This window comes from Cheilinus undulatus, linkage group 20 (assembly GCF_018320785.1).
Source record: "Cheilinus undulatus linkage group 20, ASM1832078v1, whole genome shotgun sequence".
In the NCBI taxonomy this organism is placed as follows: Eukaryota; Metazoa; Chordata; class Actinopteri; order Labriformes; family Labridae; genus Cheilinus; species Cheilinus undulatus.
The window spans coordinates 39,691,492-39,712,961 of NC_054884.1; the positions used below are offsets into that span (position 1 = coordinate 39,691,492).

Genomic DNA, 21,470 nt, shown 5'->3' on the forward strand with positions numbered 1-21,470 from the left:
TTTCTAATCCAGCTTGTAGCATGAAGAATACCAACCCCCACCCATTCTTCAGATTGTTCTCCATTATGAATTTACACCACTTTAGACATTATTTCAAACACAGGTATTCTTGTTCATTCCGGAAAAGTCTTGGCTGTTGTGCATTTAAGCAGAAAAACACACAAGACAACCATCAAACATTGATTCTATAAATAACAACGTCTTTACCTAGAAGCAGTTCGTCACTCAATATTAAGCAGAGTAACCCTGATTCTGTCTCGCAGCTTTCATGTATCTCACCGAACTCGATCAATACCTCATCAGTACGCTGTGAGGTTGATGTGCCACGGGGGGAATAAACACACAGCCGCTGAGAAGAGAAAAACACTCCGACAATATGGTGTGTTTATTTTTCCTGAAAGGTTGCAGTGTCTTCTTTTGTCAGTGTTATTGCTGCTGGGAGTATTTATGTGCAAACGTATTGGCAGCCTGCTGCCTTGTGGGCAAAACAAAACTGCTTCTATGGGTTTGCATCGAATGCCTATACAGATGCACATTTATTTTAAGATATTGCATGCAGTCTTGTTTATTTGGTACCCTGGACTCCAGACTAACTTTTCAGCCACCGTCCCTGAACTGTCTGAAAAACAACTTTAACCATCCTGAAGGGAATCTAAATCATCACCCTAAAAAAGGTAGCTAAAAAAACCTGAAGGCAAGCTGGAACTGAGGGGAGATGATGGAGCGCCACAGCAGGATGGTTTAAATAGTAGACATCTAAATGATGACCCAGTGATAACCACTGGATCTATATTTGACAACGACAAAGTGAAGCTGACACCAAGGTTAGAGCCTCACATAAACCAGCACTGGCTGCAAAAATACCCCAACAAGTATTACAGAACAGCAAGGTTATGCCCCGCCCACTGACCGTTATAAAAGTCCCATTTCCATAAAGCCTTCTTCACAATAAAGAGCATTTCATTAACACAATACTGGGGACTTTAATTCTGTAGCAATTTTCAAAAATATAAAATGTTTAACATCATATTAGATGAGTTTCAATGGAACAACAGCCAGCAAAGGTTCTCAGTTATGTTGTCTAGCCTTTAGGGATCATTTTAATATTCGTCACTCTCAAGCTGCTTTCATACTGTAGCTATAAACAAATATATACATTCATATTTTATTCTACTTTCATTGAGTTTTTTTTTTCACCTGCAAGTGATGTCATTATGAATATCAAATATTCATTCATTTTAAATATTTTAACCCTTTGAATGCTCATTTTTGTTGTGACGATGCCCCTGTTTTTCAATTTAAATTAAAAACAGAAATAAAAATCCAATAAAACACATGTAAAGTATTTTTGTGTTGAATTATTACAGCCTGGGAGATGTCAATGATTAGCAGCAACATTGATTTTAAATGCATAGTTTTTTTGTGCCATGTCAAATACTCACTTTCAAGCTGCTAAGTGCAAAAAATGCACTTTCCATACTGTAGCTATAAATAAATAAACATTCATATTTTATTCTACTTTTGTTGAACTATTTTTTCACCTACAACTGATCGTATTATATGTAAAAAAGAAAATTCTAATATAACACAAGCAAAGTTTTTTTTTGTGTTGAATTATACAGCCTGGGATTGCTCAATATTTCGCAGCAGCACTGATTTTTCTGCATTATTTTTATTTTTATTATTATTCTTGTTGTTGTGCAATGTCAAATACTCACTCTCAAGCTGCTAAGTGCAAAAAAATGCACTTTTCATACTGTAGCTATAAAAAAATACACATTCATATTTTATTCTACTTTCATTGAACTATTTTTTTACCCCTACAACTGACCTTATTCTTAATATTAAATATTCAGCATTTTAAAATTATTTTAAAACCTTTAAGTGCCAGATTTTCTTCCTGATGTCACCGTGTTTTTCAATGAAGAAAATCTGAAAAATGAATTATTTTCAATATAACGCATGCAAATTAAAAAAAAAAAAATTACGTTGAGCTAAACAACCCTGGAGATGTCAGTGATTAGCAGAAACATTGATTTTAAATGCATGATTGTTTTTTTGAAATGTCAAATTCTCACTTTTAAGCTGGTAAGTGCAAAAAATGCACATTTTTTATACATTAGCGATTAAAACTATTGTACATTAATGTTTTATTCTGCGTTCATTGAGTTTTTTAACCTACAACTGACCTGACTATTAATATCAAATATTCATTTATTTTTAAATATTTTAACCATTTGAATGTTTGTTTTTTGCCACGATGCAATCATGTTTTTCCGATTAAAATGCCCCCCCCCCCCCAAAAAAAAAAAACAAAACAACAACAACAACAACAAAAGATTTCCAATATAACACATGCAAAGTATTTTTTGTGTTGAATTATACAGCCTGCGATAGGTCAATGATTCACAGCAACACTGTTTTTTTGCATTATTTATTTTTTTATTTTTTTTATTTTTTTTTTTTGTGCAATGTTAAATACTCACTCTCAAGCTGCTAAGTGCAAAAATTGCATTTTACATACTGTAGCTATAAAAAATAGTACATTTTAAGTCTGGAGGAGCAGAGTAAGGCAACATTCACATACAGTCTAGCTCCACCTAGTGGTCCAGTTTTCTTTAGAGCAGTCTGCAGCAGCTTTGCAGGGAAAACCCTGCTGTTTCTACAGCCGATGTCCATCCAGCCTCACTCATCATGATGGGAAATCCACCTCTTTTTAGAGATCTGGATCATTTGGCTCAGCTCCCCACTCTACATGTAGGTGGCCCAGGATGGAGTCCCCACTCTACATGTAGGTGGCCCAGAATAGAGTCCCCACTCTACATGTAGGCGGCCCAGGATAGAGTCCCCACTCTACATGTAGGTGGCCCAGAATAGAGTCCCCACTCTACATGTAGGTGGCCCAGGATGGAGTCCCCACTCTACATGTAGGTGGCCCAGAATAGAGTCCCCACTCTACATGTAGGCGGCCCAGGATAGAGTCCCCACTCTACATGTAGGTGGCCTAGGATAGAGTCCCCACTCTACATGTAGGTGGCCTAGGATAGAGTCCCCACTTTACATGTAGCTGGCCCAGGATAGAGTCCCCACTCTACATGTAGGTGGCCCAGGATAGAGTCCCCACTCTACATGTAGGTGGCCCAGGATGGAGTCCCCACTCTACATGTAGGCGGCCCAGGATAGGGTCGGGCTTGTGGCTCCTTTCTGGCATGTTGCTCCCACACTCGCCTGCTTATCCCACAAGGTTTATTTGCTTAATAGTTTATCAAAGTTTCTATTAAAAGTGTTTTTTTTTTTTTTTGTTTTTTTTTAACAAAACGGGGTAGAAAAGCTGTTAAAGCCTCTTAGCTCAGAACAGGACTCTTGTCTCCCTTCATCTGGACAGGCGTGTAGTTGGAGGTCAGGACTAAGTGTTAAGTGATACTGATGATCCCCATCCCAGGTAAACAGGTTAACTAGTAGATAAATCACCCCATTTATTCCTAACAGCTATTTTATACTTTCATGTGACTGCAAACAACCGATTGCTTTACCACAAACCACTAAAGTGCATCTGTGGCTAGAACCTGAATTTTGGAGTTAGCTGGTGCTTCTCCAGCACTGACATGCATGCAAACATTCCCTTTTCCTTGGTGTTGTTTTCCTTCATCCACAGCACATTTTATTTATTCTCCAGGTCGATACATCCTTGGTCTTCAGCCTGACTAGTGCAGTATCTGTAGACTTTTAAAGCCCAAGGAGTGGTGCTGAAATTGTTAAATGTTCTCAGAAGTCAAAGCTGCAGATAAATTCTGGAGTTAAAGTGTTTGAAAATGAGGGAAAAGCGCTTCTGAAAGTTTGTTTTAGCCGCAAAGGTTCCGCGAACTCTGAGGATCCTGAATGAAAAATAACAATGAAGTGTTTGGAGCGTTACCACTGTCTCTTTGAGGGACTTTCAAAGTCAGAGCAGGCATTTAAAGAAAGTGAGATTTGAATAATTCAGTAATTCAACAACAAAAGCCGCAGTGCTGAAAAGCTGACTGCAGCTGGGCGTTTTTTTTTTTTTTTTTTTTTTTGGCTGTCCTTTTCTTTCTTTCATTATTTTTTTTCCACTTAACTTGTTGTGACTGGATTTCAGCGTCACCTGCTGAGAGTGTTATTCAGAATCAGTGGAGATATCTCATTGTTCTGCTAGTTTGATTGTCATTAGAGCATTTTTGGCTGCCAGACCAATTACAGTGTCAACAGTTCCTGCTAATGGCTCGTGTTCAGCTGAAATGTAAAGGACTAGTCCACTGTTTTTAAACCTGGAGCTTCTTTACAGATTTCAGGGGAGTCGGACCAAAAGGTTAGAAAAGGTTTGGGGTTTTCTGCTGTAATGAGTGCAAGATAATCCTTGAAGGAAAGAGATGCAACCAAAGCTTTCTGTTTTTTTTCACAAGCAAGGATCCACGGACCTCACTGATAAAGACTGAGGCTGTTGTTTTGTTGCACTTAGCAGCTTGAGAGTGAATATTTGATATGATTGTTCCCTTCCACCCTTCTAGGGTGGCCTTTGATTGGACAGATTGTTCTCTGGTGCCCTTTTAATCATTTTTGTCCCTGCTCCTCAAACATCCTGAGTCCACCGCTGAATAAACTCCTCTGTGGTGACAGGAAGTAAACTTTCAGCAAACATAGCTGGTCAGATGTGTGCTGATAAGCGGTAAACCGCTCCTTTAGCCGTCCTCAGCAGTCGTTCTTTGAGCCTTTAAAACAGAGTGAACACCTCCTGCGGCGTCTCCATTTTCTGCCCCGTCTTTGTTTCTCAGACAGATGAAGCCATCTACTCGTGCTCTGTCAAGTATCAGAGGAAAAAGGCTAACGGTGTAAAGACGAGAGGACGCTGTGTCTACCGTCGTTTCCGTGCTCCTCTGGGCCTGACGTCTTCACGCTTCCCTCCGTGTGTCGCCTGCCTTCGCTCACGCCGAGCTTCTTACACATTTGTTTAGCTGTCACTCACGTGAGTCAGCCTTCATCATCATCATCCTCCCGCCTGTCCCCGGTGGGCGGGCTGCTGCAGCAGGCCGGGTGGCGGTCATGTAGTGACCTCGTCAGGCGAGAGGGAGTGAGCGAGCAGGCCGTGGCTCGCGTGTCGCAACTGAGCTCTTCACCTTCATGTCCCGCGGCCTAAACACGCGGCCGTCTGTTCATCCAACAATGTCACAGGACATTTAGTTTGGACTGCCAACTTTTATGGAGCTCTACGATTGGCTCTGTGATGATGAAGAAGGCCACTGTACCATCAGCCATCATGCAATGCCATTGTAATCTTTGCAGTGCCACATCTCACACTCTAGTCCATCTACGGCACATCCCTTAAGCGCCACTTCACTCATCTGGAGATATACGCCCAGTCTGTGTTGGTGTCGTCCAATGCCAAAGCATGTCAGTCCACATAGAGCAGATCAACCCAAACAGCTGCAACAATCTGCAAAGCATACTTCAAAATGCAGCACAATGCAGAACTCTAGCATATCAACAGTAAGTCACATCCAGTGAACCAAGCTGCAGGTCGGTCAGTGGGTCACAGAGCTGCTACACCAACACTGACAAAGAAAAGTTAACTTTTGGGGTGGCCTGGTGAGGTCAGATATGGGAGCATTCAAATTCAAATTCAAATTCAAATTCAAATTCAAATTCCAAAAACTTTATTTGTCCCCGGGGGGCAATTAAAGGCACATAGAGCAGCAAGTAACAACAATATAGAAATTCAGTCAACCACTGCACATAGACAATAAGGCTAATGTTCAAAGTGCTAAAATACTATATATAGAAAGTAGCACTACTACCAAACAGTAAAATAGGGGAAGAAATAAGGGAAGAGAGAGAGAGAGAGAGAGAGAGGAAGAGAGGGAGATATAAAATAGTAATTGCTGAAGTATTAAAATACTAAAAATTTTCTGAGTACTGGAGACCAGCATCATGGGTGCAAATTGGCATAACGTAAAGTGCATTACCGATAGCAAGTGCAAATAAGCATGAGGTAGATTTACATGTGCAAAAGGCGTTCAAACATAAAAAGCAGTAATAAATGCTGTATGGTTTTTTTTAACTGAGGAGCAGCACAGCTTTGGGCACAAAAGTGGCCTTTCTCCTCTGAGTTCTGCAGGCGGGGCAACGAAGCCGGCGGCCTGATGGCAGCCATTCAAACTTTGGAAACAGAGCATGTGAGGGGTCTTGAACAATGCGACCTGCTAGCCTGCGTGTAATATATACTGGCATATACTGGTTAAGACTGTTTGCCAGGTCAGCCTTGGTCCTGTACTGCTCCAGCCTGTGCCAGGCCCATGCTTCATCTCTCCAGGTATCCTCCCAGCACACTCTGCAACTGTATTTTACTTTTAGCCATTTTGACCTGTTTTTCAGGTTTATCTGGCTTTTTTAACCTGTTTTTGCCTCTTCAACCCATTTTTGTTACTTTTAACTACTTTTCACAATTTTCTTCACATTTTTTCTCTAGTTGCATATGTATAAAAAAAAAAAAAATATATATATATATATATATATTGCCATTTTAATCCCATTGTTGCGTCTTTTGAACCCTTTTCACCGTTGCTCTCACAAGTTATGACACTTTTTCAACCAACTCAACCAATCACATGACCAAAGCAGAATGTTCAGTTTGTTTCAGTCAGGGACTTCATTAGTTTAAGTCAAGAATAAAGCTCTGCAAGGTCTCTTACAGGATATTTAAATCATGTGACACCTGCGTTACAGTGGGTCCTTATGGGTTAATGCTTTAACATTTAAATCTGTGTTGGTATCAGCGAGTGTTATTTTGTAAAAAAAAGGCAGCAGAAATCCAGCATGGTGCATCCCTGGTTAACTGTTTGAATTTTAAATATCTTGTCTTTGTGGGTTGCATTTTTGGTGCCAAAGCAGAGGATGCATCTGCAGAGGGCTGTAGACACCAAGATCACACATTAAAACAACAGCAGTGATGAATAACAGAGTGATGTAAGATGACGATATTAGAGGTGAAACTACTAAAGGCCTGACTGCTGTCTACACTGAGTCATATGTGTGTGAGTGTGTGTGTTAGTGTGTGTGGTACTACCTGCAGCCCGTCTGGGCCCAGTAAAGGTTATGATGACAGGTGTTATATCTCAGAGCTGAAGGTAGATGAGTGTTATGAGAGCACGGCAGCGGCCTTAACTAGGGGTTAACAGGGTCACTGATGACATCATCTGCTCTGACACTGAAGCTCTCACATCTACAGGGTCATCTGAACGAGTGCTGTCATTTTAGCCCTTCAGATATTCAGATTTGAATAGTTTCAGGATTTTTCTCTGTCCTCTGACTAAATGCTGCAGAGATAGCTGAGTATGTTGGTGTTTTGGTTGTATCTAACACTTTTAACTAAGGCAGTGGTTCTCAACCTTGGGGTTGGGACCCCATTTTGGGGCCGCGAGACACTGAGAGGGGGTCTCCAGCTGCCCTACAAAAAAATCAGAATATTTTTTGAATGACACAATTTTAACACATTTTTGCCATTTAACACCTATTTTTTATTAGTTTTAAACTCTTTCCACCACTTTTTGTCTGCCTGTTTCTGCTTCTTCTAAACCAATTCTTGCCACTTAAGCTTAATATTGACTCTGTTCACCCATTATTGCCACTATTAACCCCTCGTTGCTGCTTTTTACAGCCATTTTTTCCCATTCTAACCTCATTTCACCATTTGGTGTGCCCATTTTTGCTAATTTAACCATTTTCTGCCAACATCTGCCCATTTTTTGTTTCTCAGTTAACCCTTTTTGCCAGATTTTTAACTATTTTTTATCCCATTTCACCAAATTTCCACACATTTTTGCCAATTTAAAGCCATTCAGCCACTTTTTGACTCCTTTTTACCACTATCTATGCCCATTTTTGCCACTCTAACCCTTTTTCGCCATTTTAAAAATCCAATTTCACCACCTTTTCCACCATTTTTGGCCATTATTAACCCATTGTATCAATTTTTAAACCAATTCTTTTTTCTAACAAAGGGTATTTACGTTTTAAAGAAGGCTGTTTACTACACGAATGATTCCAAAAAAAATGTTTTTCTTTGATAAGAGTGGTTATGTTTTCAGGTTAAATATAAAATATGGTTATCACAGCGTAACTTTACAGTGGACCATGGTTTTGCTGACCTGCGTGGGCTCCCAGTTTGGCTGGGTGCCAGAAAGTTCTCCCATTTATCTCCCTTTATGGACTGGCTTGTCTGCACATGACTATTCCAAACTGTGCATGGCTGTGTTCAACCACCTTCAGTGGGGGTACAGTGGGGCCCCCGGTCTCTGGCACCTTTATTTTGGGGGTCGTGGGCTGAAGAGGTTGAGAACCACTGAAATAAGGAGCATAGCAGTATCCTTGCAAAGCCAATGGACTGTCCAGATCCCATGTCTGTCATCACACTAATCCATGCAAAGCATCAAGCTGATCCACTTGATTCCGGTTTAGAGAATATGAGGAGAAAGATACCCAGACCTGCACATACATTGACAAACAAATGCAATGTCAGAGACAATAAGAAGGAAATAGTCGCTAGATGCTACAAGACAAGTTTCTTTGATTGCCTGCTTTAATTTGGCCCATACCGCCAGTTCGTCCATCTTGTTCCTGATGGACTGGACGCTGGAAAGCAGGACAGAAGGTAGTGGTGGAAGCCGGTGGCAGCGGTTGTTGAGAATCAGGCGTTTCAGTCTCCGAGGTAGTCGTCCTCTTCTCTGCCGAGTTGTCCGGAGGGATGGCGTCTTTTCCAGGCTGAACAGCCCAGCTGGTATTCCAGGAGAACATCTCCTTGAGGGGAGGTCCAGAGAGGAAGTAACAGATTGCAGTTGAGAGTAATGCAGCTCCAAGGGCAACTGCAGTGGCCAGGAGCAAAATTGACAGTGTTAAGACAAATAAAGGCGCATTAAACTGTACAATCAAGCCCATAGTCAACTTCCATTGGCTTATATCGTTGGGGGTTGCCAGGGTTTGAGCCTATTCCAGCTGGCAATTGACAAGATACACCCTGGAGTGGTCGCTGGTCAATCGCAGGGCTGACATATCGAGACAAACAACCAGGTACGCTCACACTCACACCGACGGGCAATTTAGAGACTCCAATTAACCTACTGAGCATATCTTTGGTAGTGGGAGGGAGTCATGGTACCTGGAGAGAACCCACGCATGCACAGGAAGAACATACAAACAGTATCAGAATCAAGCAATTCCAGGACTCTAGCCTCTTTGAGCCTGCTCTACCAACGGGGCTAAACTTCTTTGGAACATTCTCCAAGGTTGTGTGTATATAGATGTATATGTTTTGGTTTTATTGAAGATGAAAGTGTTTCATAATTAATTGCACGGTTGTCTGACTGATGGTTTGACAAGGTAGATGTGCATTCATGGAGGGAAAAGTCTTTCATATTGTGTTTGCATTAGTCAGTAACATGCTAACATAACTTGGTGCAGTATAACCCACAGAACGTCAGCCGTTCTCTGCTGCATATCAGCTGCTCACTCTCCACCGCGCTGCACCCTCCATCATCTGCAGGACGCTGCATGTCATTAGGATTATCACACGGTGGCAGAGGACCAGCCGAGGCCCCCGGCGGGCGCTTTTGATAAGTGCAAACCGCTCACTCTGCTCTCCCTGACAAGCTTTTGTTACTCGACATTTTGGCAGAGCGAGCCGTCATGAAAACAGCGGAGGCGTTGTTGTTTTTGGGGAGGTGAACTTTTCAAACAGCGCGCCGCCGGCAGACAAAGACGACACGAGCGGGAACAAAGGAGGCCGGGCAGCTGTGGTGCGATAGAACAGCTGCTCCTCTGTGATCGAGGCCACTCAGGATCATGAACCTGGAGTGAAGCTGCAGATCCCTCTGTTGCTAGACTGTTTTCAAGGGCTGCCATGTTTTTTTTTTTTAACCCCGTCTCTTCATCTTTCTCTCTCTGCAGGCCGTCGAGACAAACCTGGCCTCCAAAGACAGTCACTGGGTGTTTGTGAACGAGGTAAGACACGACCTAACCCTACCACAAATATGTAGCTGTCTGTTCAACAGTGCACCATTGCAGATGTTATAATAGCCAACTCTACTGTGTATGTTTGGGGCTTAAAATGCTGGAAGTTTCCATTCATCAACATGAAGTAGCTTAAATGTACAGGTGACATCATTTTCTTTATTATTACTATATTTGGACAACTGTTCTGTGGTCAGATCAATCAGAGCTACTTTGGCTAACTATTCCTTAATTTCGGTTAAAGTTGCTTTGTTTGGTCCACTTTCAAGCTAGCATTTCAGCCCCACTTTAAAAAAGTTTTATATCATTTAACTTTTAAAAGTTAGATCCATTCCGAGCGTACCTTTTAAAGCAATTAAACCAATCAACACTCTTACTTTTTCACCACTTCGCCATTATCTAAGTGGACTTTTTCAGTTGTATAACTTCCTGTAAGCCTTTTTAATCAGCACATAACAAGTAGAGATCAGTGATAGTCACCCAGCAAACAAAGGACGCCGGAGTTTAATATCTCTGACATTTGAACATGAAGAACAGAAATATAATTACAGCTTATTAAGTAGAATTAAGTTCATGAGACACCAGCGATTCAAAAGAGCTGAACTCAAGGCTGTGGCTGCACATTAGTTGAAATCAGTGGTTAATGCATGCCTTTGTATTCGGCCATAATTACAGGTGAGCTGAAAGCAGAATGGGGGAAAAAGGCTCCGCCGTGACTTTGAATGAAAAGCTCAAAAAGGCAGACGAGTTCAAGAGCAGCCCTCTGTGTGTTTGTTCAGATAAAAATGTGTCCGTCTGGGTTAAAAACACAAGCTGCGAGCCTTTATGCCGCTGGCGTTTCTCTTTTTCCCGTCCCTCTCAGTCAGACGTCTGCCAGCGTGGGCGACTTTCCACGCTGGAGGTAAAATTGAAATGAGTGGGGGTGAAAAGAGAAAATGACAGCGGCCTCTGCTCCAGCTGGGATTGTGTTAAAGCCAAAAAAACGGCACATCGCTCCGACTTCTCAACTCGGGCAAAGTGAAACAATCTTTCCTTTTAAATTTCCCTCTGTGCTCCGAGTATTAACACCCCGACACCTTCGCCTCCAATTAACAGAGCTGACAACGGCGTTAACGGTCTAATTCAGAGAGATGGGGCCAACTGTCAGCTGCTGGAGGCTCTCAGTCCCATCTTTAGTGTTCCCTCTCTCTCCCCAGCGTGGTACCGACCTCCTAATCCACTTTAAATTCTCTGTTTGATTTAAACGTCTTCATTTGACTAATTACATGCCTCATTTTTTAATTAACCAAAGAGTAAAACACTCTGAGGAGCCTTTTGTTCGCCACAATCTATTTGGGCTTTTTTGGCACAGTATTTATGAAGGAATACGATGCTCAGTCTTTCTAAAGAGCTCTGCAGTATCTTGTGATTTTTCCTCATTGATGTTTGTATTTCAACGCCTTCATCCGAGTTAAATCACCCCCTATTTCCCTCTCATCCCAGCAACTTCCCGACCTTCTTTTTTTCCTTTCAGCTTGACTTTGATTTCAGCTTCCTCTCCAAACATCGTTGGGGCGTTTTAAGTTAATGGAAATTTTACAACAAAAAGCTGAAAAGTGAATAAAGAGTAACCTTTGAAAACTAAACAGCGGTGCCAAACACCTCCAGGCTTTGAGTTGGAGTTAACAGAGGTCAAAGGTCCTCGTTTATTTCTTTAGCACTTTTAACTTAGAGGAAACTTTGGAATAAAATACCTCTGGACAGATTTCTACACACAAGAAAATTGTTGGCACCAGCGACTATCAGGCTGCCTGAGATTTGAATTTTAGCCTGATAAACCCAGAGACTGGACCCTGATAAACCCAGAGACTGGACCCTGATAAACCCAGAGAATGGACCCTGATAAACCCAGAGACTGGACCCTGATAAACCCAGAGACTGGACCCTGATAAACCCAGAGAATGGACCCTGATAAACCCAGAGACTGGACCCTGATAAACCCAGAGACTGGACCCTGATAATCCCAGAGACTGGACCCTGATAAACCCAGAGACTGGACCCTGATAAACCCAGAGACTGGACCCTGATAAACCCAGAGAATGGCCCCTGATAAACCCAGAGACTGGACCCTGACAAACCCAGAGACTGGACCCTGATAAACCCAGAGAATGGACCCTGATAAACCCAGAGACTGGACCCTGATAAACCCAGAGAATGGACCCTGATAAACCCAGAGACTGGACCCTGATAAACCCAGAGAATGGACCCTGATAAACCCAGAGAATGGACCCTGATAAACCCAGAGACTGGACCCTGATAAACCCAGAGAATGGACCCTGATAAACCCAGAGACTGGACCCTGATAAACCCAGAGAATGGACCCTGATAAACCCAGAGAATGGACCCTGATAAACCCAGAGAATGGACCCTGATAAACCCAGAGAATGGACCCTGATAAACCCAGAGACTGGACCCTGATAAACCCAGAGACTGGACCCTGATAAACCCAGAGACTGGACCCTGATAAACCCATGTGTGTTGTCAGTATTACTGGTGCTATCTAACAGTTCCCTCATGTTAGAACTGAAAAGTTTGTCAAACTTTTGTTGGGTTTTGGTGTAGGATGTATTGTGTTGTGCCCGTTTTTATCCACTTTTTCCAAACAATTTTGCCACAGTTACTTTCATCATTTTTGCATAGTTAATCCCCATTTTTGACACTATACACCAATTTCGCCACATTTCAACCTGTTTTCATCACCTTTTCTCACTGTTAGACATTTTATCTCATATTTTTGCCACTTTAATTCAACTTCACTTCTTCCTCTGCTCATCTTTCCCTTTTTAAGACATTTGCATCAGCTTTAAACCCTTTCTACCACTTTTCTGCTGGTTTTGCATTTTCAAAAACCATCTATTTCTACTTTCTACCTAACAATGCCCCTGGTGACCCATTATTGCAGCTATCTACCCCCTCTTACGCCCATTTTTACCCATTTTAACCACATTTCGCCATTTTTATGCCCATTTTTGCCTGTTTAACCCAGTTTAGTCAATTTCTACCCTTTTTTCGACCTCAGTTTACCATTTTTTGCCAGTTTAAACCGTGTTTCATCATATTTAAATCCGATTTCACTAAATTTTCCACCAATTTTGCCATATTATTCCCCTTTTACTGTTTTCTATGCCAGTTTTTGCTCTTTTAAGCTATTCTTACCACGTTTTCCATTTCGATGCCAAAATAATCTTAGTTTTGCCTATTTAAACCCATTTCTGCTACTTTTAAAATCCCATTTCACCACATTTTCCTCCATTTTTTGCCATTCTTAACCTATTCCAGGTATTTTAACCCATTTTAATTCTGTTTTTAAGAAAAATGATTTGCGTTTTCAGATGGCTACATACTACAGCAATAATGAATAAAAAATGATACTTGTTGCTTTTTTTAAAATATTATTTCACAGCTTAAGTGTATTTGGTCCATGGTTGTGTGGACCTCTATGGGACCCCAGTTTGCCTGGTCCCAGAAAGCTCTCCCTTTATCCCCCCTTATGGACGGCCTTGTCTTCACATGACTATTCTTAATTGTTCATGACTCTGTCTGACCACCCTCAGGTCCGGTGGGGTCCCTGATCTCTGGCACCTTTATTTTGGGGGTTGCAGGACAATTAAGGTTGAGAACTCCTGGTTCAAAGGCTGAACCAAGAAGTCAAGCTTTAAAAATGTTAAAATACACTTTTGAGTGTTGCGACAATAATAACTCCATAGGTCTAGGCTGTCATGGTCTGATGCTCTCGTTGCAAGTGGAAAACATGCAACTGCATTGATTTTTTTAAAGTCATTTTAATAAGATTTCCTGCAGCACATTGTCAACATCACTAAACTCATGACTCCACAAAAGCGTCGTGTACAATCCCACGTTGCGGCGGGTAAATTGAACAGCTTATCAGCGTCCTTACCCTGTTTTTACCCCCATTGTACACTCCCCTCCCCTCTCGCTCTCTCCTGTGGTCTTATCAAGGTCTGTGTTTGGCGTGTCACCGTGCTCAGACAGCTAACTGAGCTACTTTCTGCTCCTGGATGGCGGTGCAATGAGATGTCAGATGTCTTGTCAACAGGAAGGCTGCAGACGGGCTGATTTCCATTCCCCTTCTCTTCCCTGTTCATCCTCCGTCTGCTGTCAGGCCTCAGGGCTCGCTCCATCCACGGTTTAGGTTCAGAGGAGAGAGAAATCAGCTTAGCGCCGTAGTTCAGAGTCCTGGTTTGGGTTTAAAATGGACATGGGAGTTCATTTAGACAGAGCAGCAGGGAGACGAAAGGCCCGTCTACAATAAAACATGAAGAGTGAGCTGCAATCCAAAGTTCAGTCTGGTAAAATGCAGAATGCATCAGACACCATTGTCAGCCCCTAAATATACTTCCTTTGGGGAAATGCAGCAAAAGTCTTCGGTTATATGTGCATGAACCTGAACAGCCATCAAACCTTGAGTTTTGTGGCACCATATGTAATCATTGTTCTGCTGTTAACAGGCCTCTGTGCCGTGCTTGAAAAGGCGTAAACCTTTACTGCCGTCTTCAAAAACAGCACCGGTATGAAGGGTTCTTCTCTGTACAGTTAACACACAGAGAGCATCCTGCCGTGTGACGGTGCAGTACAAAGTCAAACGGCTCGTCAACAGAAGGCGACTGTCCTTTCCAGCCTGCATGGCTGACACACACAGGCAGTCATCAGCGCTGGCTCCAATTAAAACGCAGAGGAGAGAAAGCCTGAGACGGAGCGTGGAGGAGAGGAGGACGCAGAGGTGCAGAGAGGAGAAGTGTTACAGTAATGAGAGCGAGAGGTGACGAGGGATGACAGCAGTAATTAACCAGAGGAGGAGAGGCTGAGCCGCAGACTGAAGCCTGCTGGTTAAAGCCGGGCCGTGAAGCAGCAGCTGTCAGTTTAATCTGACGAGCAGATAGCTGTCAATCCAAATTAACTGACTGGGATTCACTCATGCTGCTCAGACTCTTCAACGTGTCAGAATTAAACAGGCAGGGGGTCTTTTCAGGGCACGTTTTCACCACTTTGGTGCTTCAGATCACACAGAAATCAGGGAGAAGAAAGAAAGAGAAACATTTAAAATCCAGAATGTGTCCAAACTAAAACCAAACTATGTCAGAATAATGTTGCTGTAAACATGTGAAAACACTGATGTATGCTAAAGGATTAGCTGGACCCCTGATAGACCAGAGAATGGCCGAGTGTTTTACTGATAGTATCGTGTGTAACCACTTTTTCTGCACATTTTTACCACTTGTATTTCATTTGGCCACTTTCTGTCTCTTTTTGCCTCCCTGTATACATTTTCACCATTCATTTCCCTTTCCCACAATCTTTTTTGACCATTTTTGTCAACTTTAAACCATTTGTGCCACACTTGACCACTTTGCACCATGTTTTTGCCACTTTTGTTGCCCCCCTTAACCTAGCGTCACCACTTTTTATATCCATTCTTGCCGTTTTAACCCCGTTTTCTTTTTTCAACCCCTGTTATCTGTTTTTCCAATCTTGGCTACAATTAATTCATTTTTGCTACTTTTCAACCCTTTTTCACCATTTTTTCTGCCCCTTTTTGCCACTTCAGTCCCCTATTTTCCTCTGTTGAACCCATATAAACCAGTGTTTGCCCATCTTTGCTACTATGAACCCATTTTTGCTTCTCTTCAGCCCCTTTTAACCACTTTTTCTGTCTTTTTTTTGTAAGTCATTTGGCCAATTCCAACTATTTGCTTGTGCCTATCTTAACCCATATTACCGATTTAAACCTGGTTTTAAAATTTTTTACCCATTTTGACAATTTATACTCTCATTTCACCACCATTTCTGCAAATTTCTACTCTTGTCTCAATTTTCACTGGTATTTCTGCCCATTTTTACCACTTTCTGTTTTTTGTTTGCCTCCCTGAATTCATTTCAGTATACTTTACCCTTTTCACCACCTTTAATGCCCATTTTTGACATTTCTAATTGTTTTTTATGCCTTTTTTGCCCATTTTTGCTGCTTTTAACCTATATTTCCCACTTTTCAACATCCTTTAAACCACTTTTTTTGCCCATCTTTGCTGCTATAAACTATTTTTTTTTACTTTTCAGCACCTTTTCACCACTTTTTCAGCCCATGTTTGCCACTTTTAACTCATTTTGCCACTTTCCACCATTTTGTTTGCCTCTCTTAACCCATTTTTACCAGTTTAAACTCATTTTTTTACCCATTTTGTCCATTTATCATCTCATTTCACCACTCTTTCTGTGCTTTTCTACCACTTTGAAGTAATTTTGCCCCTTTTTAATCACCTTTTACCGATATTTCTGTCCATTTTTCAATTCAATTCAACTTTTTATTGCATTTTTCACACAAATATAAAGTCAATTTACAGAAGATTAAAAAAACAAAGAAATTTGCTTTGGGTCATATGTTTTGCCGTCTATTGATTTTTCTTTATACGGGGACGAGGACAGCAGCCATTTAAATCATCTAATGGAGCTGTAATTGTAGTTTGACTTAACTACACCTATAAACATTCAGACTGTACTAAAGACAGAGTTTGACCTCAGTGAAAGCCCAGCAGTCTTTACAACAACCCTCTGTTGGATTAATTGTGAAGCCTGGACCATTATGTAGGTGGTTTTCTACACGTCCAGCTCACAATGACCCTTTAAAAAAAATCAATGCTTCCAACCGCCGTTCTCAGCGGAGACATCGTCTTGTGTGGAGGTTGTATTTGAAAAAACGGGTAAATGCTCAAACAGAACGACCCGGAGCCTGGAGTGTGAGGATGAGATTGAAACGGACTGTAACCGTAAACGACACCTCTTCCTCTTCCTCCTCTTCATCTCTTTGAAATGTAAATCAGACGCTTTGTGAACAAAAGAGGGAACAGGTTACATCCAGGCTGGTGCAGGTGTGTCTGTTTAACTGTCGCTCTGCATCGACACGTCTTTGTCCGTCTTTTATCCGTCTCCACTGGCTCGCGGACAAACGAAGGCTAATGACTCGTCAGGCTTCACGTAGAGAGAGCATGGAGCCGTGCCAGCCAGGGATTAGTCTGAGACAAAAACAAGAGACCAAATCCAACGTGTCACTTCATCTCATTTATTAGGATGAAGAGGATCAGGATTAATAAGACTGCACTTTATTTGACCAAAGAAGTGTTGACACAAAGCTGCTGATCATATCTCTGCAGTAAGATTTCGTTTTATTCAGACTAGCTCTGAGCATTTCCCTTTAATAGAGGAGGCAAATGACTTCTTTTCCAAGGCTTCAGGCAACAAGAAGCATGAGTACCCTTTAACTAACCTGCTGAGGTAGAGCGGCATGATTGAAGCAGGCTTTTTATAACAAATACAGTAAAACATGGGATGGTTATCCTGATTCCAGATCTACAAACACTGATACAGATCGATCTTTCACATTAGGCCCAGTTGTTTCAAACAGGTGACAGGAGACTTTTATTGCCTTCGCAGCTTTTTTCACTGACTCCAACTTGTGCTCATCTGTAAGGTGAGTCACAACAGACCGTTTATTGACTGGATTCTGATTATTTCTACCTTTTATTGAGGAAGAAGGTGAACAAACTGCTGCGCCATGGAAAGAAGTGTAGTTTTTATGAAGATGTCATAAAGCTGATACGACGTCCTGTCCCGTATCTGGGCGTAGTTGCATGGACATCTCATCTGAACCTTGCCAGAGTCCACTTGAATCGCGCCTGAGACCAGTAAAGTTTGAAAGAAGTAGATGCAGTTTCCCGCATTCTGGTGCATTTTATAATGTTTTTAGATTGAAAATGATCTCCCTCTGCCATTGTTTTTCCTTGGAGCCAGCATGGTCTGAAATTACTGTTTACTATTATGTTCTGGTGTAATACACAGAGGACTGACACTGACAACTTCTCTGACACTTTATTCTCCATTTAATTTAATAAATTTTCATTCTATCTGCATCTGATTTTTAGAAATTAAACTTGTTTCGGGCTATGTAGCAAGCACTAACCTACTCTTTGCAGAAAAAACTGCCTGTCACCTTTCAGCACTCATCTCAGCATCGGAGCTGTCTCCACTGCCCCTGCATGCTGACCCTGCCTCTGCCTCACTCTCAGGGTGCTTTCACACTAGGGGCCCGGTCCCAGATTCGAGTGCACTTGAGCCCAAAGTCCGGTTTGTTTTGGTAGTGTGAATGCAAACAAACTGCGCCCCGGCACCGGGCCCGGGCCCATTTGGGGAGGTGGTTTCGGGCGCAATTCAAGGGGACTCTGGCACGGTTCGGATGAGATGTGAATGCAGCCACACTCAGATATGGGACAAAGCGTTGTATCAGCTTTATGACGTCACCGTAAAAACTAAATTTCTTTCCACAGCGCGGCAGCTTGTTCACATTTTCCTCTATAAAAGGTGGAAATCATCAGAATCCAGTCAATAAACGGTCTGTTACAATGTCATTGGTCTGTTGTGACTCACCTTACAGATGAACACAAGTTGGAGTCAGTGAGAGGAGGTACAAAGGCAATAAAAGTCTCCTGTCACCTCAAAAACTGCTGTATCTGCAAAGCGGGAGCCCATTAAATCCTCTGAATTGTAGCAGATGTGCAGATAGGAACAGAAAAGTTGCTGGCATCTTAAAAGTGATTTTAAATCATCCATGGCTGCAGGATGGACTCTTTGCCGGGTCAAAACAAAAAAAATCTTCTTTCAGGTCATGACCCCAGTGCTTGCCATGGTAGCTTCTTCTTCTTTCTCCTCCTTTGCGGGGTTGTAAACCAGCTACATGCAAACTGCTCCCTGCTGTTTCAGACCGAGTAAATACACGAGTGCGCCCGGGCACGGTTCAATGTTGCTAATGTGAAAGCAACCCGGGGGGGGGGGGGATTGCTCCGTGGCACGGTTCAAAATAACTGGGCCTAATGTGAAAGCACCCTCGATCTCAACCACCTATATCAGGAGACATGGAGATGCACTGAGCATTCTTTCATATTGATGATTAAAATAAGCTCAATGTAGATTCTCCATATGAAGATTTCTGTGATGTAGCTCAGTCATGTTATCAGCATAATATCAAATACACAGGAAGTATAGCAGCCTAATAATTATTATTACTAATTATTAATAATAACTCTGTAGGCTACATTAGAAATGGGCCACCTCCCTAAAACATGACTGAGCAGTCTGACAGTTTAGAAATTGTCAAATGTGTGTTCAGACCTGGAGTCTTTTTTTAATGTACGCTGTCAGAGAGAGGAATAACGTCATGAGAGAGAAAAAAGTGAGTAAAAAAGACCCTAAATATGTATAGAACTACAAATGAACTTCCTTCTGTCAATTCTTGTTTTTATAACGTCACAGTTCCAACCCTCGTCCTTTATCTGGGCTTAGGACCGGCAAAAATGACTCAGAGATACTCTGGCAGTTACTTCAAATTTCATTTTTAGTTGTTCTTTCTTTATTCTATTTTTCACAAGTTTAGTTTTCTTAACTTTGGTTTAGTTTTGAAACTCATGGTCCATTTAAGAGCCTACAACAAATCACAGTGAGACATTAACATTTTTAACCATTTAATCTAAGGATAAGAATAAGGATAAAGTTTATTGTCCCCAGGGGGAAATTTGTCATGGACATAAGTGCAGCGCTGCTAACAATCAATACATTCATCATAAAAACAAACAGGCAGTACACAGACAGATAAATAAATGGTCCACATTGACCCAGAATAAGAGAGACTTGCAGGTAGAGTATTGCACCTGCCCTGTAATATTGCACTGGCCTCCCTGCAGTAAACGGTTTATAAAATATATTGCAAACTCCCCTGGTGCAAGTTGACAAAATTGCCATTTTATAATATGTTTTTTCCTTGTTTCTTTGGTTCTAAATGAACCAAAAAGAGAAGAGAAAAAATGTGGACATGGAGTGGTGAACATCTCCTGCTCCACTGCAGCTGAGAGGAGCTTTGAGACAGGGAGGGGCTCATGGTAGCCCCCACTGTTTACTGAGAGAAGCAGTAACAATACATGCTTTCACGTCAGTCTCCTAAAGTCTCCAATAACACCAGAAAAAGTCACTAGATTTGTCACTAGTCACTTCCTATTAAAAAGAGTCACTAGAGGGGTCTGAACCTAGCGACCGAGGGGTCGTTAGGTTGGCAACACTGTTCCCGCACAAGGTGCCTGATGAGACCGACGTGCCAGTCAGCTCGGGGTGCTAGCCTGTTAACATTCTTATCAGAAAGGCTGGCTGTGTTTGGCCATGGAAGAACGCGATTTAGCTGTTTGGTCACTGAAGGGAAAACTCGGGCAACTCTAACTTACTTTCCTTTCCTTCAAAAAAAAAAAAAAAAAACTCCTCATGTCCATCTCTCGTCTGTAGAACAGTCAAAGAAAGTATTTCAGCAACAGCTGGACATTTGGACATTCGCTGTCGCTGTCATTGATCCGACTCTCAGTCTCAATTTGCCTGTGTGATGCGGCTGTGTGATGTAGGAAACCAGGAAAATAATTGTATTGTGGCGACGCCCATGGTAAAGATGGAAAAGGTAGATGCAGAGAAAGAGAGGATGTAGATGCAGACAGAGAGAAGAGGCAGATGCAGAAAAGATGCTGATGTTGATACCTGTTCTGCTCTCACTGCTGTCTCATCTCTGTCCACAAGTTTCACGTCTCACTTTGACCTTCCTAAATCTACAGGATGTATACACCCTAACAGAGGTAGTGTTTTCTTGATTCCTCTTATTTCTAAGCTGAAAGCGCAGCTCCACTTTAACACCACAGACAGATAAAGTTCAGGCCTGGCTGACGTTTGGTGCAGAGCCGATTCAAACAGCTTTATCTCCTCATTTTCAATGAGCCACAAACCCGGCCCAGACTTTTATGGTGTAACAGCAGTTGTAATATAAAGTCTAACAGTGTGTTCATGATGAACACCTCAACATGTTTCTATTATCTGCAGAGTTAGCCTCTCAGCTTCCCTATAAGCTGCAGTAAATTGTACACAGTGTTGTTTTCAGGTGCAGGATCTCATCTTCACTAACAACACCATTACCTGCTGCTCCCCGTTACACACAGAAAATCACCGCCGTCCAAACCTCTTATCTGATTCTTTTAGTGAGTCCCATGATCCCCGGCTCAACTCCCATCGGCTCTCAAGTCTGCGTTCAGGTCATTACCATCCCTTTGTCATTTCACATCCATTCATGCTCCTCTCCTGGCTCAATTTTGCAGCACAGAAAGGAGCAGAGAGTCGTTTTAATATTGATCATGTTGCTTTGTGTCTTGCTGATTTCGCTGAGCGGCTGTTCTCTTCTTAAAAACAGCGTCTTCAGTGTTTCATCCTTCATGAAGTCTCAATTCCTCAAACCTCAAAGAGCACAGACACCGAGCTAACCGTTCAGAGAGTAAAAGGTCTGTCGGGACTAATTAGAATTATTAATGGATTGAATTTATTCAAGC

At 42.0% G+C, this 21,470-nt stretch overlaps 1 protein-coding gene across 1 annotated transcript in view; it reads left to right on the forward strand.

The window, feature by feature from the left end:
- LOC121528566 (glutamate receptor ionotropic, delta-1-like) overlaps window positions 1–21,470 on the forward strand; it is a 939,907-nt gene that overhangs the window by 790,425 nt on the left and 128,012 nt on the right. The window contains exon 5 of the mRNA XM_041816077.1: window positions 9,955–10,008. Within this exon, the coding sequence (XP_041672011.1) occupies window positions 9,955–10,008 (54 nt within the window). The remainder of the gene's footprint in view (window positions 1–9,954; window positions 10,009–21,470) is intronic.